Consider the following 24,084-nt stretch of genomic DNA (forward strand, 5'->3'; position numbering starts at 1 on the left):
TTCTAACCCCATACAGTTCTGACCTCTGGGCTCTTGGCTGCATTATATACCAGCTGGTAGCTGGACTGCCACCATTTAGGGCTGGGTAAGTACTTGAGCCGATGAGATGGATGGTACGTTGTGATACGGGATAAGGCCCCTACAAGATTTCATTTCTGGCAATTTGGTCCATTGTCTTTTTTTTAATTCGTTCGTGGAATGTGGGCGTTGCTGGCTAGGCCAGCATTTATTGCCTATCCTTAATTGCCCTTGAGAAGGTGGTGGTGGTGACCTCTTGAACCCTGCATTTCATGTGATGTAGGTACACCCACAGGGTGTTAGGACTTTGACCCAGTGACAGTGAAGGGATGGCAATACATTTCCAAGTCAGGATGGGGAGTGGTTTGGAGGGGAACTTCCAGCCGGTGGTGTTCCCATATATCTGCTTGTCCTTCTAACTGGTAGTGGTCATGGGTTTGGAAGGTACTGTCTAAGGAGATCTGGTGAGTTCCTGCAGTGCATCTTGTAGATGGTACACACTGCTGCCACTGTGCGTCGGTAGGGGAGAGGGTGAATGTGAATGGGGTGCCAATCATGCGGGCTGCTTTGTCCTGGATGGTGTCAGGCTTTGGGAATCCAGGTGGTGAGTTACACGCTGCAGGATTCCTAGCATCTGACCTGTTCTTGTAGCCACAGTATTTATATGGCTAGTCCAGTTCAGTTTCTGGTCAATGGTAAACCCCCCCCCCCCCCCCCCCCCAGGAAGTTGATAGTGGAGGACTCAGTGATTATAATGCCATTGAATGTCAAGGCGCGATGGTTAGTTTCTCTCTTATTGAAATGGTCATTGCCTGGTACTTATGTGGCATGAATGTTACTTGCCACTTGTCAGCCCAAGCCTGGATGTTGTCCAGGTCTTGCTGCATTTGGACATGGGCTGCTTCAGTATCTGAGGAGTTGCGAATGGTGCTGAACATTATGCAGCCATCAGTAAACATCCCCACTTTTGACCTTATGATGGAAGGAAGATCATCGATGAAGTAGCTGAACATAGTTGAGCCTAGGACACTACGCTAAAGAACAGTTTAAACTTGTCAATACCACTACTAAGTTTGACTTATTTTCAAATAATTCCCATTAACTTAGCTGAAGGCACTCTGAATAAAACTGTATAGAGAGAGACTTCCAGGTGCTGTAATATACTTTTTGAAGGACTTTCTCATGCCTTTTTTTTTTTGCTACTAGTTCCTGCTCCTTCCTTATCTTCATTGTATGATGTGCCATTCCTGATTAATAGGGTTTGGTTTACAGCTGGTCTGCTTTGCATGGGGTGCCATCAATAAATGGCCCCTACTTTTCTTTTGCCCTCTTCCCCTACTGCACTTGATGTCTTCTGGAACTGTCCATTGATGGCACAGTCAAAGCATCTTGGGATTGCAAGCCAATGCGCACAGACTAGAAATTGCATGGTACTGTGCTGAAGTATGTTGGGATAACTGTGAGCTGCCTTGTCACTACATTCTTCATTGATTAAGACGGACGTGAATTGATAGCAAGGGACCAAATTCTATTCATTGGCAATGGAACTTAGACTTTACTTTCTTTAAATAAATGTTTCTAAGTAGCAAGTATTGTAACTTTTCAATCTGCGATGCTTACTAAACAATTTGATTTATGAAGTGGTAGGAAAGTCCTTGACCTTTATCACTTATTGGTGAAGAAGTGTCTTTAGTCACATGCCCATCAGTTCAGATAGTGGAAATGTGACTTGCTGCATTAACCCAGTGGAAAGCCCATCACCATCTACGAAACAATGAAGAACTTAAATGATTAATGGGGCAATTTCATCACCTGGTTTGATTTTTTTTTAAAGATTTCTCCTCCTCACCCACCCACAACCCCCCCCCCCAATCTCATGAAGGCATTGGTTCTTTGTGTAAGTACATGGTACAGTAGAAAGAAACTATTCATTATGTTTGAACAGGCTATTTGGCCAATAAAGCATGCCAACCATGCCCAGTATGTACCTTTGCCAGCCGGGGTTGTTAGATGTTACTCAGGAGCAGCAGTCCTGATCCACAAATCAAGCTGTGTCCTTTCTCTAATTTAGCTGATCAGCTCACTCTGCACAGACTATGGTTCAATCCAGGACCACCGTGGTCTGAGAGATTTGTTGCACTTAACCAGCTGAGTCTTCGAGGGTGCCAGCCTTTGCATTTTATTAAAAGCACCGGTCCCTCTCCTTGCAGGAATGAGGAAGGCACCTTCAGCACCCCCCCAAGTAGCCAACCTACATGTGGAGGTGTTAGCAGGTGCTTAGTCATGTGGAATGTTGCAAATGAATCTGATCCTGGCCTCACCTGTGCAGTTTTCAGCAAGAGTCACAGCTTTAGTGACCACTGTGAGATCCCTGGCTGTTTGTGTCCACTTCATCCAGGCACTGAAACCATTTGTATTCCCCTATCGCAGAACCAGCAGAAGTCGATGAACTTGACTGGACTGCAAATTTAACTGCCTAACCTGCAAGTCTTTGTGCACGGGTCAGTACGCTCACTTGCTACTTCGTTAGGTCATGGAGAATGCTGCCAGGACCTGGACACCACCAGTCCTCCTCCCCCCACCCCTGATCCTGCATTGAACATGTCGCTCAAGAAGGTCTTATCCAAGGTTTGATAAGCCCAGTGAACTTTTGAATTGTCTTGAAGTCTACTTAATACTGTTTGTTAATCTTTGCATGATTTTTCCCCTCTACAGCAATGAATATCTCATATTCCAAAAAATTATTAAATTAGAATATGAATTCCCAGAAAAGTTTTTCCCAAAAGCGAAAGATTTGGTGCAGCAACTTTTGGTAAGTGATTTAATGTCTGTGTTCTCCAGCCTGTGCTGCAGACAAAATCCTGACCTCCAAACAACCATACTCTCAGTTTCTCATTGAATAACTAATCTCAAATCAGCTTTAATAAAAATAAGGTTGCAAGATATGATGTATTCCATAATACAAACGATGTCTTTAACCTGAAGACCACATGGGATTTATCTCCCTGTGAGAGGGACTGTTGTTAATAACTATCATTTACTGTGCAATGCTTAGTAACTGGTTGATGTTTTGAGAATCTGTATAAAAAGAAAGCTCATGCATTGAATGTACAGATCCAACGGTTCGATTCATAGGGAGATTGGAATTCCCAAATAATACTTTCAATTTGACACTGTTTGTAAAATAATCATTATCAAACTTGGATGCTTTCTGTTTTTATAGTGGTCATGGGAGAGAAGTCCACCCTCACTGCTTTTTGACTTTGAGGGGTGTCCAGCTCTGAAATTTTAAATCTGTGTATGCAGTTCCCTTGCTCCTGATTCACTTCTGCTGCTGATTGTATAGTAAAAGCTTGTCACCATCAACTAGCTTTATTCTGCATGTGCAAACAAACATTTTAGGAGCAGTAGTAGGCCATTCAGCCCTTCAAGCCTGTTCCGCCATTTGATAAAATCATGGCTGATCTGAATGTGGCTCAACTACACTTTCCTGTCTATCTCCTGTATCCTTTGACTCCATTGTCAATCAAGATTTTATCCAACTCAGCCCTAAAAATATTCATCCTCCACTGCTCTCTGGGGAAACAAAATTCCACAGAATAATGAGGAGAATAAATATTTCTCCTCATCTCAGTCTTAAATGGGAGACCCATTATTTTTAAACTGTGTCCCCTAGTTCCAGTTCTTCCTGTTAGGGGAAACATCCTCACAGCATCCACCCTGTCAAGTCCCCTCAGGATCTTATGTTTCAGTAAGATCACCTCTAATTCTTAATGGATATAGGCCCAGTCTGTCCAACCTTTCCTCATAAGATAATTCCTCATCCCAGGAATCAATCAAGTGAACCTTCTCCGAATTGTTTTTAATGGAATTATATCCTTTCTTAAATAAGGAGACCAAAACTGTACACGGTACTTCAGATGTGGTCTCACCCACACCCTATACAACTGTAGCAGAACTTCCCTACTTTTATATTCATTTCCTCTTGCAATAAACAACAATACTCCATTTGCCTTCCTAATCACTGTATCTGTATAGAAACATGTACCAGGACCCCAGACCCCTCTGTACCACCGAGTTCTGCAATCTCTCTCTATTTAAATAATCTGCTGCTTTTCTATTCTTCCTGCCAAAGTGGACAAGTTCACGTTTTCCCACATTGTACTCCATCTGCCAATTTTTTGCCTACTCACTTAGCCTACCAATATCCCTTTGCAGACTCTTCATGTCCTCTTCATAACTTACTCTTATATCTATCTTTGAATCGTCAGCAAATTTAGCAGTTATACCTTCTGAACTTTCATCCAAGTCATTGATATGGATTGTGAATAGTTGAGGCTCTAGCACTGAACCCTGTGGCACTCCGCTAGTTACAATTTGACAGCCCAAAAGTTATCCATTTGTCCCTACTTTCTGCTTCCTGTTGGCTAACCAATCCTCTATCTACGTTAATATGTTACCCCTTACACCATGAGCCCTTATTTCGTGTAGTAACCTTTAATGTGGCACCTTATCAAATGCCTTTTGAAATCCAAGTATACTACATCAACAGGTTCCCCTTCATCCACGTTACTTGTTGCTTTCTCAAAGAACTCCAATAAATTAGTCAAACACAATTTCCCTTTCATAAAACCTGTGGATGACCATAAACCTAATTATTTATCTCTGATATGTTTATTTTGCTTGAACTCTAGAATAATGTGGAAAAATGAAATGTTCAGCAGTGTACCCACTGTACAAGTGCAGGCTCTACTGGTCTGAAGCTCACTTGCTGTGATTGTAGACTTGTTACTTGGGTGAGCTGTAGGCTATTGGATTAGGCTATTGCTTCATGGCTTTGCTCAGCTGGTAATGCATTTGTCTGAGGCAGACAAAGTCATGGGTTCAAACCCTAGTCCAGTGAACGTTCTAATCCAGGCCAACATTTCAGTGCAATACTTGGGGACTTTTGTGGATGTTGTCTTTCAGATGACATGTTAAGGCCACAACTACCTGGTCAGTGGGCTGTAAAAGATTCTGTGACCTATTCAAAGAAACGGGGAGTACTTCTAGTGTTTTGGCCAACACATCTCTGCCACCAAAACATATTATAAACATATTAACTGGTAAATCATCTGATTGCTGTTTGTAGGACGTGGTTAGTGAATTCACACTATTGAGAGAATTAAAAGGATTTTATTACAGCACCAACTAAATTAATGAGTGAAGAGGATAATGGAATGGGCACCAGAGTTTGGAACTATTTCGGTATTCTTGCCTCTGATATCAAGAATGTTTTCCCTACCCCTACATTCTAGGTGTTTGAACACACCAAACGCCTTGGTTGTGAAGAGCTGGGAGGTTATGGACTCCTCAAAGCCCATCCGTTCTTTGAACCTGTTGCCTGGGAGAATCTGCACCTTCAGATCCCTCCAAAACTCACCGCATATCTCCCGGCAATGTCTGAGGATGACGAGGATTGCTATGGCAATGTGAGTACTTGCACCTTTGCTCCAAATTGCTTTACCATTTTTTATATCATTTTATACTTTAATAATCATCTTCTTGTTTTTGCTCTGCTTCTGATATTTGATTTTGAATTAATCCTGCTGTTCACTGCAGTCACTGCTGGAATCCACGTTGGTGATGTGGGTGACATCACACTAGACTGTGATAGACCTGCTCTCCTTGTGTGTGTACATGGGTATGGATATTAGAATTGGACTGAAGTCTCTTCCAGCCATAACTCCAAGCATAGCCCCTCTCCAATAAATGAGGCCGATCTTTCAGTTATTATATCTCCGCCCTTTCTAATACTTTCCCAAAACAGTTTGCCTTGCTACTTCCCTACCTTCCAAGGCCTCCTACAAGTCTTTTCTGATGTTACATGGTTATATGGAGGAGGAAATTGCAGTCTGGCAGAATTCACAACACAGCAGGCCCTCATTTAGCACCTCAAATCTGTGCCAGAACTGGCTCCCCTACTAGAGCTCTCTATTCTAATTCCATTCTTCTGCCTTTTCACTTTCTCCCTTCAAATATTTATCTGTTTGTTTCCCTTCTCTTTGATCATTCTATTTTTCACATTCTCCCTCCCAAATATTCCCTCCCATTTTACTAATCTGCCTTTTTCCTCTCTGTTAAACAGTTGTTTGATGTGAGAGCATTCCAGAAATGCAAGTTATTAAGCTAACACCTTTCTTTTTCTCTTTCTATCTCGGTGGCTGACTGCAGTATGATGACCTCCTCAGTCAGTTTGGTTGCATGCAGGTGGGTCCCTCCAGCTCTTCACAGTCACTGTCTACGCTGGAGCCCAGCCCACCCCAGAGGTCAGGCAGTAACATTGACCAGTACATCCATGACCTCAACGACAATTCGTTTGAACTGGATCTTCAGTTTACAGACGAGGATAAACGGCTGCTGCTTGAGAAACAAGCCAACAGAAATCCCTGGTAAGCTGCATCAATGTGTGTCCACCTTCTCCCTTCATGCTTGGCCATCTCCCAAATACACAACACTCACAACAGCTGTTCCCTGTAGCTCCAGCTCATACACTGCTGGAGAAACATGGAGTTCTCCTGGTGTCCTTGTCAGCACCCAGAGAAGATGACTCCATAAGTATCCCATCTTCAGTGATGGAACAGCCCAGCATGTTAGTGCAAAAGACAAGGCTGAAGTACTTGCAACCATCTTCAGCAAGAAATAGCTAGTGAATGATCCACCTTGGTGGCCTCCTGGGATCGCCATTATTGCAGATGCCAGTCTTCAGTCAATTTGAGTCATTCACGTGATATCAAGAAATAGTTGAAGGCCATGGATACAGCAAAAGCTATGGGCCCTAACAACATCCCGGCTCAATACATGTTCCACAACTAGCTGCTGGAGGCCAATCGTTTCAGCCCCAGGACATTACCCTGAGGAATTACTGCAGTAGTGTCCTAGGCCCAACCATCGTCAGCTGCTTAATCAGTTAGCTTCCTTCCATCATAAGATCAGTTGTGGGGATGTTCACTGCGTGGTGGTCAGTACCATTCGTGACTCATCAGAACTGAAGCGATCTGTGTCCATGTGCAGCATGACCTGGACAACATTCAGGCTTGGGCTGATAAGTGGCAAGTGACATTGTGCCAGACAATGGCCATCTCCAATCTCCCCTTGAGACTCAACAGCATTACCATCATTAAATCTCCCACTATTTTGCACTGAGAGTTACCATTGATCAGAAACACAACTGGACCAACCATATAAATACTGTGCCTACAAGAGCAAGTCAGAGTCTGGGGATTCTGTGGCGAACAACTCACTTCCTGACTCCCCATAGCCTGTCCATCATCTACAAGGCACAAGTCAGGAGTGCGATAGAATACACTCTACGTGTTTGGATGAGCGCAGCTCCAACAACACTGAAGCTGGATACCATCCAAGACAAAGCAGCCTGTTCAAATGGCACCCCATCCATCACCTTAAACATTCACTCCCTCCTCCATTGGTACACCATGGCAGAATTGTGTACCATTTACAAGATGTAGCAACTTGCCAAGTCGCCTTCAACAGCACTTTCCAAACCCACAGCATATACCATCTAGCAGGACATGGACAGCAGATACATGGGAACGCCACCACCTCCAAGTTCTGCTTCAAGCCACACACCATCCTGACTTGGAACTATATTGCCGTTCCTTCACTGTTGCTGGGCCAAAAACCTAGAACTCCCTAACAGCACTGTGGGTATACCTACACCACATAAACTGCAGCAATTCAAGAAAGCGGCTCACCACCACCTTCTAAGACCCATAAGGGATGGGCAACAAATGTACGCCTTACCCATGAAAGAATATTACAAAAAACTCCTTCTACCACAAAACGTCTGATTCACCGCTCGTTGATGTTATGGCTACTTATGGGATATTTCTGATGTACAAACATTCACATTGGTGAATGCAGCTGTTTCTTTGCTTATTCCAATGTTATTACTGTCATTGTATTCGAAAAAACACATTTTGAAATGATATTACTGTGTTCAACTGGGTATTTGGTACTTGTCTTGGATTGCAGGCCCAAGGAAGTGTCTGTATTTAAAGGGGGCTCCCGGAGATTTTTAAAATATTTACAGGGGTTGTTGGGCATTGGCTGGTGTGTGCTGGCTGTCCCTGCTCCCTTTTCTCTCTCCCCTCCCCAACACAAGTTTGTAATATCACTGGTAGGACATTGCTTATCTGTTCTGCATTTCTCCCATTAGTTTGCACAGTGTAATTAATACTGGCCTTTTGTCTTTCAGGCACCAGTTTGTAGAAAACAATTTAATCCTGAAGATGGGTCCAGTTGATAAGAGGAAGGTATGTTTTATTTTCCATCGATGTGTAAGAGACTCTGTCAGGATAAGATCTGACTCCCCACGACCCTGAATTGGATGAAGTGGTTCTGGAAAAGTGTAAGAGACTCTGGCACTTATTGTTTCATGCTTAGTGTTTGGGACACAAAGCGGTGATCTGGTCAGCTACTGAGTGGCTCCAGTCCCTGGTTTCCTGGTCCCCAGGGCAGCCGTTCCCTATCTAGGTGTCAGAGTAAGGGGGGGTGTAATAAAGTCTAAAAAAGGGTTACTGTGAATGTGTGAAGTCTGGTAAATAGGTTGATGAGCTGAAAGTGCAGTTAGGCACATGGAAATGTGATGTTGCGATAATGGCTACCTGACTCAAAGAAGGGCAGGACTGGGTGCTAAATATTTCTAGATACAAGGTGTTCAGGAATGATCAAGAAGAAAAGAAAGACAGAGGGGTAGCAGTATTTTTTTGAATATTCTTTCATGGGATTTGAATATCATAGGAAGGCAAGCATTTGTTGCTCATCTCTATTTGCCTTTGAGAAGGTGTGGTAAGTTACCTCCTTGAACTGCTGCAGTCTTATCTGGTAATGTATTGGTTCAGATGAACGTTGCAGTGCCCCAGAAGGGTCAAGGACAGAATCCACTTGGCTAGAGCTAAGAAATAATAGCGGTACCGTTATATATTGCTATATGTATTTCGTAGGCCACCAACTAGTAGGAAAGCTGTAGTGGAACAAATTTGCAAGGAAATTACAGAGCAGTGCAAGAATTATAGAGTAGTTATAATGGAGGATCATCCTAATATAGACTGGGATAGTAATAGTGTAAAGGGTAGAGTTCCTAGAGTATGTTCAGGAGAAGTTTGGACATCAGTATGCTTCCAGTCCAACAATGATAGCTAAACTCCAAGCATTAACTTACGGGGAAAGGTTACACAAAATGGGGTTGTATTCTCTGCAGCTTAGAAGATTAAGAGGTGGTTTAATTGAAGTTTATAAGATATTAAGGAGATCTGATAGTGTAGGAGCGTTTCTCTCTGATAGGCTAGGTCCAGAGAGCGCGCGCCCCTGTCTGATAAGCAAGGTGTAGAAAACACACATGCCCTCCCCCATAGCCTGGGTGCAGAGAGCATGCCAACAGCCCTGATAGGTTAGGCATGGAGAACGTGCACCCCCCCTCTCCCCAGATAGGCTAGGTGCCGAGAATGCGCGTTGCTCTCTGATAGGATAGATGCACAGAGCATGCGCTCCTCCCTGATAGGCTAGGTGCAGAGAATGTGCGCCACCCTCGATTGGTGAGGTGCAGAGAACATGCGTGCCGCTGTCTGATAGGCTGGGTGCAGAGAGTACGCGCGCCCCTGTCTGATGGGCTAGATGTAGTGAGCATGTGCTCCCTCCCCCCGTAGGCTTGGTGCAGAGAGCATGCCACCCCCAGTAGGCTAGGTGCAGAGAGCACACCCTCCTCTCATAGGCTAGGTGCAAAGAGCGCGCCCTTCTCTCTGATAGGCTAGGTGCAAAGAGTGCGCCCTTCTCTCTGATAGGCTAGGTGCAAAGAGCGCGCCCTTCTCTCTGATAGGTGAGGTGCAAAGAGCGCGCCCTTCTCTCTGATAGGCGAGGCGCAAAGAGCGCGCCCTTCTCTCTGATAGGCGAGGCGCAAAGAGCGCGCCCTTCTCTCTGATAGGCTAGGTGCAAAGAGCGCAGGCGCCCCTGTCTAACAGGCAAGGTGCAGAGATTATGCGCACTGCTGTCTGATAGGCTAGATGCAGAGTGCGTATGTGCCTCTTTTTGATATGCTAGATGCAAAGAGCGTGCCCCCCCCCCCCCCCCCCCCCCCCCCAGCCTAGGAGCAGAAATCACACGCGCCCCTGCCTGATAAGCTGGGTTCAGAGAGCGCGCTCTCCTCTGGTAGGCTGGGTGCAGAGAGCCCAGGCGCCCCTGTCTGGTAGGCTAGATGCTTTGATAGGTTAGGTGGAGAAAGCATGTGCCCCCCTCCCTCCCGCAGATAGGTGCAGCATTTATGGAGAGAGTGGTGAAGCATCAGCAGTTGACCCTAGTGGGGTGGGACTGCCTAAATGATTTGTGAACTGGGGATGTATCAGGGCTTTGTGTCTGCTATTTGCTACAATGATCCTGATGTAGCTGTGCCATTCCCCAGTTCCGGGCTAGCTTTGTCTTGTAAATTGAGCCTGTTGCTTTTATTGATGATTTTTGGTTGTGCAGGGTCTGTTTGCACGACGCAGACAGTTGCTCCTCACCGAGGGCCCCCATCTCTATTACGTGGATCCCGTCAACAAGGTTCTGAAAGGGGAGATTCCCTGGTCACAGGAGCTACGTCCAGAAGCCAAGAACTTCAAAACCTTTTTTGTTCATACTGTAAGTCTGTTAATAGGTAGTTTGTTTTGTGCATGAGTCTGGATCCAACAATAAAATATTGTAATTGTAGATCAACTGCTAATTCTCCAGTATTAGATTGTGGCATCTTTGCTCAATGTCAGCTTAATGCAGTGGTTTTGCCCAGAAAAATAGTGAGGGCCAATTGTTATATTGACAAATTTTGACCGGGCTGCATGAGATGAGGGGTTGGGGGGATTAATTGCGAGTGCGGAGGGTGGGTAGAATTGTAAGCGTAGGAAGTGATCGTTTTGTTCCCCACAATCGTTTTGCGGCCTCTGGAACCAGTGCTCAGGTCTCACTCATTCCTTGAGGCCACACCCTCCAAATCGTGACAAGAAGAAAAAAAGAGCATGTGCGCATGTATTATGGGGTCATGGAACCAATCTCAGGGCTGTCCTGCCAGAATTGCCACTTGACAATCAGTACTGCTGCCTTAGAGGTGGGGGGGAAGCTCATGACCCCAGTTGTTTGTGGGGTTGAGACCCACAATTTTGGGAGCCCTTGGCTTAGGCAGCCAATTCATCTTCATAATATGGTACCAAAAACGGCCCGGGGAGACATCATAAGAAGTTGCCACATGCAGCTCATGGGCTCAATGAGTACCCAATGGTCTAATGTGTGGTTTTGATGTAAGGTGCATTTTACTATCTAAGATGATGTGTGTATATAGGCTTGGGGGAGGGCAGGGTTCTGGAAAGGGGATATGTAGGCTTAAAAAGCAAAAGGATATGGCAGCCTTGCAGGGCAGCTAATTAGGTAATGATACCCAGAATGTGACAGGAAGGGACAGAGTGTACAAACATTTTAAAAAAGCATCAAATAGAGTCAAAAGGGGAAAAAATGGTAAAAAGGCAAAATGAATGGCTCTTTACTTAAAGTACGTTGTATTCGGAACAAAATAAATGAATTAACGGCACAAATAGAGGTTAGTGGATATGATCTTATAACCATTATGGAGGCGTGATTACACGAAGATCAAAGTTGGGAACTAAATATTCAGGGGTGTGTGACTTTTCTAAAGGACAGGCAGGAAGGAAAGGGTGGTGGGGTAGTTTTGTTACTATGAGATGGAATAAGTACGATAGCAAGAAAGGATCTTGGATCAGAAGATGTAGAACCCATATGAGTGGAGGTAAGAAATAACAAGGGGAAGAAGACACTAGTGGGAGTAGCCTATAGGCCCCCTGACAGTAGCTATACTGTAGGACAGAGAATAAATCAGGAGATAATGAGGGCGTGTAAAAGTGGCAGTACCTTAATCATGGGTGACTTTAATCTTCATGTAGATTGGGAAAATCAAATTGGCAGAGGTAGACAGGAGCAAGAATTCATAGTGTATTCAGGACAGTTTCTTGGAACAATATGTTATGAATCTAACCAGGGATCAAGCTATTTTGGATCTAGTAATGTGTAATGAGGCAGGTTTAATAAATGATCTGAGTAAAGGATCCCCTAGGAAACAGTGACCATAATATGGTAGAATTTAGCATTCAGTTTGAGAGTGAGAAACTTGGGTCGGAAACAACTGTGCTAAGCTTAAATAAGGGTAATTACAAAGGGATGAGGGCAGAGTTGGCTGGAGTGGACTGGGAAAGGAGTTTAGCAGAAAAGATGGTTGATGAACAATGGCAGACGTTTAAGAAAGTAGTTCATGACTCTCAACAAAGATATATCCCGGTGAAAAAGAAGGGTTCTAGGTTGGGCCTGTACTCATTGGAGTTTAGAAGAATAAGAGGCGACCTCATAGAAACATGTAAGATTCTTAGGGGGCTTGACAGGGTAGATGCTGAGAGGTTGTTTCCCCTTGTGGGAGAATCTGGGACCAGAGGGCATGATCTCAGAGTAAGGGGGCGCCCATTTAAAGCTGAGGAGGAATTTCTTTTCTCAGAGTAGTCAATCTGTGGAATTCTTTACCACAGAGGGCTATAGCGGCTGGGTCGTTAAATTATATTCAAGGCTGAGAAAGACATTTTTAATGAGTAAGGGAATCAAGGGTTATGGGGGAAAAGGCAGGAAAGTGGGGTTGAGGATTATCAGGTCAGCCATGACCTCGTTGAATGGCGGAGCAGACTCAATGGGCTGAATGTCCTACTTCTGCTTCTACATCTTATGCGCACATGAGTGTTAAAGTCTTCAGCTGCTGTTACATTGCTCTGTGCTGGTGCATTGCCATCCCAGCGCTACTGGTGTATGCAGTCAGTAGCAGACCAAAGTCAACTTGCTAGTTTGGCTAGGGCCCATGGAATGCTTCCAGTAATCGTGTCGATTGCATAAAACCCAGCAGTCAGAAAGTGGCAGCAATGGAGACATAAAAGCAGTTTTAAACTGGTTTTGTTTGCTGCTTGGACCCTCCAGGTGACTCAGGAATACAACAGGGTCCCATGTGGAATTGTGCAGGAATGGACATAGATCAGCCTCCATTCTTTGCTCTGTTCTGATGTTGGTGCTTTGGAAGTGCTTCTATATAAAGCATTTGATTCCTACTCTTAGTACCTCACACACGGCAAATAGGGTTACTTTTGAACAAGAAACTTTGATGAGGATATTCTGAGTTATCTCTCTCCTTTAGAAATGTGTGCAAGCAAAGTGTGCCTTTATAATAGTGTCAGTGAACTGATATGAGGCAATTACACAGTGTCACTTATATTGATGTTTTGTCCTGCAGCCTAACCGGACATATTACTTAATGGATCCCAGTGGGAATGCACACAAATGGTGCAAAAAGATCCAGGAAGTGTGGCGACGGCGATACCAGAACCAACAGAATGCTGGCATCTAGCAAACTGCAGCTCACATTTATGGAGAAGCTTTCTCAAGCTGCTGGTGCTCCACAGCCAAGAACTGTAGCACAGCAAATAAAGCCTCCCCACCCCCTCTTCATCCATTTCTCTTGCTCTTTCTCCCCCTCCCCTTCCCCTTCTTGCTCTTTCTCCCCTTTCCCTTTGTCCCTTTCCTCCCCAGGTTAAAAAGAAACAGCCTATGGCATCCAGATAAATCGTTCTATTTGTGTGTGTGTGTGTGGGTTGTGGTGGGGGCAGGCTTGCTCCAACCTATTTTTCCTTCCTTCCTTTCCATGTAAGTGGGATTGCGGGTTGCTTTGCCTGCTCTTTGTGCTGCAGGCCTATCATATTGCAGATAGGAAGCCCTTGCCTCTTTATGTGTAACGTCTGCTGTCGTTCCAGGTTGCTGAGTAATTGATGCTTTTAGAAAAAAAAAATCACGTGTTTATAAACTGCTTCACAGGCAGATTGCAAAACCCAATCCGTGCGTGTACCCCGCAACCCCCATTCCAGTTCAGGCAGCCCTCCATTTACACAGGGCCTGATCTTTGTGATATTACCTTTTTATTTTTTGTTTTACTTTTTTTAAATTATTCAAGAGCTGTGTAAATTTTCACTTCTGTCCTTGCTTTCTTCTGGCCTCTGACTCCTGCAGCATTGCTTTCTCATTTGTACGAATGCCAAGGGTATATAGTGGTACTGAGGAGTCGATGTGCATATAAACACACTTAAATGCAGAAGGAAATCAACCCCTTATTTATGCAGTGACTTACTTTCCCAGAGTGAAGTTGTTATTGATCTAACTATAAGGCCGGCCCTGTCTCTCCAAGTTGGTTATGGTTGATCAAGCTACACACTCAAACAGAAGATGAAGTTTTGTAATTAATTGACCTGTTCTTATCGAACCAGCCCATGTGCTGCGATAGAACTCTGTACATGTCTTGTTTTATATAATTGTTTGCCCATTCTGATTCAGCTTCAAAGCAGGCTGCTGTTAAGTTGTTGCCCATAACCAAAAGGATTGAAATTAATTTTTGATCTTGGGCAGTCAGTGAGTTTTGCTTGGCTGAAAATGTTAATCTGAACGAGTTGGGTTCATCACTGTGCAAAGCACTGAATTAATACACGCTTAAACCAACAAGTTCTTTTGCTGCTTCTCCCTTCCCTTAAATAATTGAAGTATCCAAAACCGTTTCAGTGATGGTGCAATACTCGCTAAAGTTTATACTTGCTCCGTGCTAAATTTCAGTCATGGAGTCAGGCTTGTGAGCATCTGGAAAAGGTTTGTGCAACCAAATGTTCACTTTGCAAGTTGCAGCATTTTGTTTTCTGCTGTGACTCCAATGACAGCATAGTACAACACGTGCCCAGGATCTGCCTTTAGCCATTGGTCTCTGGCCAATGGGACAGGGTGTGAAGGCAGCAGGGATTGAGGTACTTGGCTGTGCTCAATGCTGCACACTCGTACACGTGACTGGATTTGAAAGTACCCAGTCTGCTGTTGTGTAACTTCTGTAAATTTTCTGTATATATATATATATATATCTATAAATATATATAAATATATATGTGTGTGTGTGTATGTGTGTGTGTTTGCAGGGGGTGGGTTAGAATTACGCCTGGTACTTGTGTAACCGCAGTGAGACATTTCTGTGATGCTCCGTGTATGCAAGCAAAATTCAGGGGAGGGGAGGAGAAATCTATTTAAAGCAACAAAAATCAAAGCTGGCCAGGGCTCTCCTAATGCTTCACCTGTATGTAGCCAAGTCCCACAGACCCAGGGATTTCTGGCTCAATCATTGGCAGTAAGGGCAACAGTTGGCCTTTGCATCCTCAAGTTAGCAAGGGACAATTCAGCCAGCTTCTTACTCCTGTTTATTATCCAATGTACCCCTGTGGGCAAAGTGTTTGGACATTTGGGGAGGATGGGTTTGAACTTGGGTGTGTCCCTACTCTGCCCCACCCAACCGTGAATTGCTCACCATCAGGTCACCTGTAGAGAATAGCCACCTAAGCGAGGGCTGAGAGAGAAGTCACCGCCCATCGAACCAAACTCAGTCACAATCCATATCCTCGGGAAGGGGAGAAACTAACACTGCTAATCTGTAACGGCGGGTTCATGTTCATCTACGGGGCAGTGCAATGCTTAAAGACTGGAGGGTTTCGCCAAACTGGATGGTGATGTATATTTAATATAACAGTGATGTGCTGTCTACAACAGAAACTGTCCAGTACACCACAGAGCCTGTCACTAACTCAACTGTAAAGTGACTTACATAAAATGTGATTTTTTTTTCTTGGGAATACATGCAGTGAAACTCTTCACATATTCTTTGTGTGTGTGTTTTATTTTTATTTTCCCTCCTTGATTTTTTATAGTCTGAGCAGCCCATGATCTGTGTGGATGTCTGGTGGGAAATTGCTGCCTTGCAGAGTAAGCTGTGAGCTCAAACCTCCTGTACCCATGGCTGTGCCCATCGGCCACTTTCATTCAGCAGGTTGAGGCACTGCAGCATTTGACATGTGGTTTTTGACCTATCCAGGAGTTGGCTGGCTAATGTAACTTGAAAGAGCGGCCTTCAGTCAGTCTTCCAGTGATCATCTAGCAGCAGTATAACCCTTGTTACAATGAAGGGTTGGGGTCCAGCTATGGGTCACAACTGGAATGGAAACCACCTGTTACCATAATCTGTCATCTTGTCACTTTCCTCTTTTCATCCCAGTAAACTAGGTGAAACCGCTGCCTCTGACCTCTGAAACCTGACTAGGTGGAGCCTCAGGAAATGACAGCTCATGCTGTCACAGGGCTGCTACTATTGTACCAGTTTTACTTTCTCTAAGCCATCAATATCTTCTCCCAGCTAATTTTGTCCAGGTTGAAGAGCCCCACTTCATTAGATCTTAAACTAATTAACTGATCAGGAGGTAACCAAGTTTTTTTTGTAGATGATGTTCTTGGGTAGATCCCTGTTCAACCACAAAAGCTTTAGGAGGAGTTACCTGCCCTCCCAACCCCCTGAGACAGCAGGAGCAGCCACTGGTCCACCAGAGATACTGTATTTGTGCGCTCAATAAATGCTTTCACAGCATTTGTTTTGAAAGATCAATGATTGACAACTTGCTTTTAATGGGACAACAGTGCTTACTGTGTGTGTAAAAGTTATGAGTCTCTCATTCCTTGAACGTTATTGTACGTGTAGAGGGTGACAAGAATTCAAAAGGGTAGAACTCATAAAAAGCAAAAACAAAAATTGCAGGTCTGACAGCATCTGTGGAGAGAAAAACAGAGTTAATGTTTTGAGTTTGTATGACTCTTATAAAAAGCAAGTAGGATAGTAATGCAGATTTTGCAGTTTGGTGAAGATGGGTAGGTGCTTCATCTTGTCAGCGACCAGCTGATAGCACATGCATTGTATGCCTCACTGACTGCACTCATAAAAAGGACTCCTTTTTGCAATGGTGCAGACCCAAGTATCTTTCATGTGGGTCTTGAGTTGCCTATGTATTTATCAGCCCTGTAATGACACTGGGTAAGAAAGTAAACAAGGAGAAGGGCAACAGGAGTCCAGTATCTCATCACTCTTCCAAAAACAGCAGCATTAAAATGCCATAGGTTTAGTACTTCATGTTGTTTCCTAGTGAATACAGTTTGTAATCAACCAATGTCAATCAGAATGCAAGTGTTTCCTCCCCTTATGGCTACTTTTATGGGAGTGTAAGTTGAGAAATTGATTATACCATTTGGCATCATATTGAGTTGTACTTTATGGATTTTCTGTTCAAAACACCAGTTCATGTTTGCTTATGACTGTACAACTGGTGACAGCATCCATGGCTTGCTGCTTTAATCTTGGAGTCCTTTCCAAATCTGCTCAGTGAACATGTATGTTTTTTGTGTACGATATGCTATTTTAAAAATGTGATTTCATGTGTAATGCTTCACCGTGTTTGTACAAATCTGATGCACTTAGACATGCCTACATCTAGTGCTCTATCAGCTAGTAAGTGCGGATTGTTTAATAAAATTCACCACTCCCATTCCTTCCCACCCCAACAAACTCTCAACCTTGACACATATAGTTGTGGCATTGCTAATTTCTGCAGCTGTAATTCTGTATGGTCCCAAAATTAGAGGAGACATGTGTTTAGTGCCATTGAAACCTCACTTCATTATTTTGTGAAAGGCAATAACCCTATCTATCTCAAACGGGTTAGCATCTAAATTGTGAAGAGAGGACTTTCAGATAAAAAGCATTAAGCTCATGTACTCTGATATCCCACACTGTTGATCTCAGAACCTGTATTTTGTGAGCAATTAAGGGGAAGGAATTCTCTCACTCCCAAAAAATCCTTGCCACTTGCACATTTTGTCCAGGTTGATAATCATATCAAGTGGTCACATGGTGTCAAGACCCTGACTGGTTTAGAGACCAGCGGCACTGATGCACGACGGCAGTGAGCAAAGTAAAACCAGCCTGAAGCAAGTAATGCAATATATTAAACCACACACACTTTATTTTGTTTTTGTTTTATTCTTGTCAGATTACTTACTGGTTAAAGCTAGCCTGTAGTTCAGTCTGTTATTTAAATTCTAATATATGAGTTGCATCTGGAGTTAATTCATGTTCAGGGGCCATGTTGTGTATGTATGTGATGTTCAGCCTTTGAATATGAATAACTATTGTAAACTATAATATTTTGACTTTGTTTCCAGGCTTTTATTATATAAATTTTCTATTTGGTCAATGATTTGAACCATATTCCTCATAATTTAATGAACGTATAATACTTTATGAATATTTGTGCTTTAGATGGAGCGGAATGATTTGAACTTTTCACGTAATGCTCAATAGTTCTGTAATTAAAGCATGTAGGGGTTGTAGGTACAAAACATCAAATCTTTCTCTTGTCTCGTTATTTTAACAGTAATTTGTGTATCACAGTTGTTACACTGTTGCCTCTGGCGTAGAAAGTTGTGGTTTGCGTAGTTTCTGCTTTAGGCTGCTACTGCAATCCCGTACTGGCGAAGTACTGCCTCGCAGGCATCTAAAAGATAACATAACACTCTTTGAAGAGCAGAGAATTAGTTCTCTTGCTGCTTTGTCCCTCAAACAGCATCACCAAAAATGTTTCACTTACATATCTCTTTGCTGATTCTGGGATCCTGCACAAGTCTCACTGCACATCAGAGCAACTGAATGTGTGTGAACCACCTTACTGTTTCATGAAGTGCTGTATAATTTTATATCTGGTGGCGGTGTTACAAAACATAGACAAATGGTCCTGAGATTTTGTGCTTTTGCATCAGTTTGTCACTTAATTCAAAAACCTGCTCGGAGCTGAATAGAATCTTAACATAGGATAAAGCTCAACTGCTGGCTTATCTGGTGTATGTACTGGTCATACACAGCACTGATGCATGCTGTTAACTAATTTCAACAGAGAAATAATAAGTCTGCATAAGAGAAGGCAAAAAATGACCTTTGTTTCCTGTTTCTGATAGCTGTCTCTCAACTCCTGCTTAAATATGTGTTTATGTCAGGCAAGAGCTGGCTCAAGTTCTGTGCAATCCACTTTTGCCAAGATTCATGGGCAGAATGGCCACTTGGGTGAAGTGCAAGAATGTTGCTGATGCCCAGGAAATCATACCTCCGTGTGAAACAACACTTCAGAGAGCATGATACAGATTCTAGGCAATAAACTACACTAAGTTAATTAAATGTAACCCTGTCCGGTGGGGGGGACAATTGCCAAGATGTCACGCTCCTATATCACGCTAAAAGTAATTCAACAATTGTCTCATGGTACTGGAGGTGACAGCAGTTATTACAGGGATGGTGGCACACGGTTGTCACTCCCATTTTGGAGGTGATGCAGCAGCTGTCATGAGGTTCAACTGGAAATAAAGGGCCAAATTTTGCTGTGGCAGGGCATCTAACAATGTCTGCCACTAGTTAGAATCAATAAAACATTAAGGAATGTGATACTGCACTTGTAATTAGTTTTCAGTGCCAAAGCTCTAGTTTAGAAGTAATTAACACGTATCTCATTAAAAGGGTACTTAAAGTAGAATGGACAAAACTCTCATTTCTGTACCAAGTTTAATTTGAATCTATCTCACAAACATGACAACTTAAGGCTGCTCAATGCATTTCAGTGGTAAGACATGGGAGCTGGGGGGGGGGGGGGGGGGGAGGGGGGGGTGCGGTCATGGGATTGTTATCAGGAATGGGAACCCAATCATCATGTCGCTATCATTGCAGCTGAGATCAGCTTCATTAATAGCTTCCTTGGGGTGTCCAACATGCTGACCACTTCCCCTTCTGTAAATATTGATGCAAAACACTTATTCGGCATGCCTGTTATTTTCACTGACAACAACATTCAGTTTTCAAGAGATCCACATTGCTTTTTTCCTAGTTTAATTGTAAAAGTTTTGTGTTGATTTTGATATCCCTTGCAAGTTTCTTTTCATACTTTTTGTAGCTCTTACTATCTGTTTTGTCACTCGTTGCTGCACTTTGCACAGATCCGGATGAATGGGAAAGATACAATCTCTTGAATTTTTGTTTGCTTTTCCTTTTTTATGGTGTGTCTTACTTCTAATTATCCATGACTCCCTTTTTTGGCAAATATAACTTCCCCTTTAGGAGCATAAACTGGTTCTGCATTGCACTAATTAAGAATGACATTGACAACCAATCTTAGATTGGTTAGATTAGGCTGTCAGGCTCACAGTATAGTGCATTTGTGCGTACTGGAAGCTACACATATTAATACACAGGGCCCTGTTCTTTGCAGACACATCATGTACACACATTGCACCTGTTTTTTTTAATTCATTCATGGGTTGTGGGCTTCGCTGGCTGGGCAAGCATTTATTGCCCATCCCTAATTGCCTTTGAGAAGGTGGTGGTGAGCTGCGTTCTTGAACCGCTGCAGTCCATGTGGTGTAAGTACACCCACAGTGCAGGTAGGGAGGGAGTTCCAGGAATTTGATCTAGCAATGGTGAAGGAACAGTGATATATTTCCAAGTCAGATGGTTAGTGACTTGGAGGGAAACCTCCAGGTGGTGGTGATCCCATCTATTTGCTGCCCTTGTACTTCTAGATGGTAGTGGTCGTGGGTTTGAAAGGTGCTGTCTAAGCAGCCTTGGTGAATTCCTGCAGTGCATCTTGTAGATGGTACACTGATGCCACTGTGCGTCGGTGGTAGGGGGAGTGAATGTTTTGTGGATGTGGTGCCAATCATGTGGGCTGCTTCGTCCTGGACAGTGATAAAAACAAAAAAACTGCGGATGCTGGAAATCCAAAACAAAAACAGAATTACCTGGAAAAACTCAGCAGGTCTGGCAGCATCGGCGGAGAAGAAAAGAGTTGACGTTTCGAGTCCTCATGACCCTTCGACAGAACTTGAGTTCGAGTCCAGGAAAGAGCTGAAATATAAGCTGGTTTAAGGTGTGTGTGTGGGGGGCGGAGAGATAGAGAGACAGAGAGGTGGAGGGGGTTGGTGTGGTTGTAGCGACAAACAAGCAGTGATAGAAGCAGAATATCAAAAGATGTCAACAACAATAGTACAATAGAACACATAGGTGTTAAAGATAAAGTTGGTGATATTATCTAAACGAATGTGCTAATTAAGAATGGATGGTAGGGCACTCAAGGTATAGCTCTAGTGGGTTTTTTTTTTATTTTATATAATGGAAATAGGTGGGAAAAGGAAAATCTTTATAATTTATTGGGAAAAAAAAGAGAAGGGGGAAACAGAAAGGGGGTGGGGATGGGGGAGGGGACTCACGACCTAAAGTTGTTGAATTCAATATTCAGTCCGGAAGGCTGTAAAGTCCCTAGTCGGAAGATGAGGTGTTGTTCCTCCAGTTGCATTGTTCCAGTGAAGCCCAACGCAAACTGGAGGAACAACACCTCATCTTCCGACTAGGGACTTTACAGCCTTCCGGACTGAATATTGAATTCAACAACTTTAGGTCGTGAGTCCCCTCCCCCATCCCCACCCCCTTTCTGTTTCCCCCTTCTCTTTTTTTTCCCAATAAATTATAAAGATTTTCCTTTTCCCACCTATTTCCATTATATAAAATAAAAAAAAAACCCACTAGAGCTATACCTTGAGTGCCCTACCATCCATTCTTAATTAGCACATTCGTTTAGATAATATCACCAACTTTATCTTTAACACCTATGTGTTCTATTGTACTATTGTTGTTGACATCTTTTGATATTCTGCTTCTATCACTGCTTGTTTGTCGCTACAACCACACCAACCCCCTCCACCTCTCTGTCTCTCTATCTCTCCGCCCCCCACACACACACCTTAAACCAGCTTATATTTCAGCTCTTTCCTGGACTCGAACTCAAGTTCTGTCGAAGGGTCATGAGGACTCGAAACGTCAACTCTTTTCTTCTCCGCCGATGCTGCCAGACCTGCTGAGTTTTTCCAGGTAATTCTGTTTTCGTCCTGGACAGTGTCTAGCTTCTTGAGTGTTGTGGGAGCTGCACTCATCCAGGCAAGTGTGGAGTATTCCATCACACTCCTGACTTGTGCCTTGTAGGTGGTGGACAGGCTTTGGGGAGTCAGCAGGTGAATTACTCATTGCAGGATTCCTAGCCTCTAACCTGCCCTTGTAGCCACAGTATTTATGACTAGTCCAGTTCAGTCTCTGGTCAATGGTAACCCCACCCCCCAGGATGTTGGTAGTGGGGGATTCAGTGATGTTAATGCCATTGAACATCAAGGGGCGATGGTTGGTTTTTCTCTTGTTGGAGATGTCATTGCCTGAGACTTGTGTGGTGTGAATGTTACTTGCCACTTGTCAGCCCAAGCCTGGCTATTGTCCAGGTCTTGCTGCATTTGGACATGGACTGTTTCAGCTAAACAAAATAAGTGACAACCATTCATTGATTCATTCCTCAGCAATGCCTTGACCAATCACAGTCAAGCTGTCTGGTTTCTCTCTTCTCATACAGTATAAATTGTTCTCTTTACATTTAGTATTCTTGAGAATCATCCTGATGAGTGCAAGATGAAAAGCTTTGACCAAAAATGTATTTTATCAGTTAAACTGTTAACTAAATCTGGCCCATTACTCATATAATATGGCCTGACCCTTTGTTGGTTCTCAAAAATATTGTTTCTGAAAACTATCCTGGACCAAAAAAGGAAATTCACTACATTTCTGTTGCGCTGGTCTCTTTATCCCAAACTATATGGAAGTTAAAATTCTCCCATTAAAACTACTCTGCCTTTGCTTCATGCTTGTCTTATCCCTGCATTTATACAAGGTACCACTTCTCAAATACTACCAGGAGTCTCATATAACTCCCAATACATTTTTAGATCCCCTTCTATTTGTCTACCATTAAGCCTCCACTACGTGTTTACCCCCTTATATCTTCTCATCATTAACGCGATTTCATCCGTCATCATTGTTACTCCTCCCCTCCACTATTTCCATATATTTCCTGTAGACTTTATAACATAGTATATTCAGTTCTCAGTGCTGATCGCCTTGCAGCCATGCCATATCCTCCAAATTGAATTTGTTCCTTGTACTCCGTGCATTTATGTGAAGATACTTATTTGGGCGCCACACTCTAACCTGTCTTTCTCTAATATTTTACTTGTGTTTCCTATTTCTCTCAATTTAATTACATACATATTTTAGTTTTCTCTTTACTTCAATGCCTAAAGTTTAAGTTCTTACTGTTACTCTACTCCTTTCCGTTCCTTCGTTTTCAAACTATCATACCACCTTTTCCAATATTTTGGTATTGATTGCATCAATTACGAATATGAGGTACGTTTTCAGGAATCACGGCTTTAAAATATTTTCAGTAAAATTAGATCTTCAAACAGCTGTGTGCTCTTTAATCAAGGAATTGGGACTCATTGCCCAGAAAACACATTGGCATGAACACGAAGCAATGTCCCAAAAACATGGTGTATGTAGACTTTCCAAAGACCTTTTAACAGAGTGCTACATGAAAAGGTTTGTTTACAAAATCGGCAGCATACGTAAAATGTAGATGTGGTTAATTGGGTAAAGACAAGGAAGCAGAGGATAGCTACACGAGCAAATAAGACCCATACTGATCCTTGAATGTGGAAGGGAAACATCTGCAGCATAGGGCAGAAGTATGGTGAGGTAAGCAGGAGAGTGGGATTAGACAGGATGGGACATTAAAGGGTGCAGGGAGATAAGGGAAGAGAGGTTGGGTGGAATATTGAAGAGTTAGAGGGTGGAAAGAGTGGGATTAACCTGGTGGGCATTGGAGGATGGGATGCGAAGAGTGGGGTGCGTTTGGCTGGATGGGGGTGCAAAGTCGGGTAACAGGTGTTTTGAGACTGAGTATAAAACATTGCTGGGTCTTTACAGGATACTGACCGCGCAGTTGAGCTGTCTCGGTTCTTTTCGTTAAAAGTTTAGACTTCAAAAAATATTTTCTCTTGCGTGACTTTCATTCCACAATTGCAACAGCCATGCACGGATTTGCGTGCAATATAAAACCACAATATTCTGCAAATACAGAGCGAGGCCACTTGCCTGTAATGTTTCCAGGTGGGAAGTTTGCTGCT

At 43.3% G+C, this 24,084-nt stretch overlaps 1 protein-coding gene across 1 annotated transcript in view; it reads left to right on the forward strand.

Moving 5' to 3' along the window:
* The window catches only part of LOC121287881 (3-phosphoinositide-dependent protein kinase 1-like), a 103,302-nt gene extending 84,911 nt beyond the window's left edge, over positions 1–18,391 (forward strand). Inside the window, exons 8-14 of the mRNA XM_041205880.1 lie at positions 17–85; positions 2,734–2,830; positions 5,316–5,489; positions 6,232–6,449; positions 8,276–8,333; positions 10,540–10,692; positions 13,379–18,391. Of these exons, the coding sequence (XP_041061814.1) occupies positions 17–85; positions 2,734–2,830; positions 5,316–5,489; positions 6,232–6,449; positions 8,276–8,333; positions 10,540–10,692; positions 13,379–13,492 (883 nt within the window). The 3' untranslated portion in view covers positions 13,493–18,391. The remainder of the gene's footprint in view (positions 1–16; positions 86–2,733; positions 2,831–5,315; positions 5,490–6,231; positions 6,450–8,275; positions 8,334–10,539; positions 10,693–13,378) is intronic.
* The last annotated feature ends 5,693 nt before the right edge of the window (positions 18,392–24,084 follow it).

The sequence above is a fragment of the Carcharodon carcharias genome, chromosome 15, assembly GCF_017639515.1.
Source record: "Carcharodon carcharias isolate sCarCar2 chromosome 15, sCarCar2.pri, whole genome shotgun sequence".
Lineage (NCBI taxonomy): Eukaryota > Metazoa > Chordata > Chondrichthyes > Lamniformes > Lamnidae > Carcharodon > Carcharodon carcharias.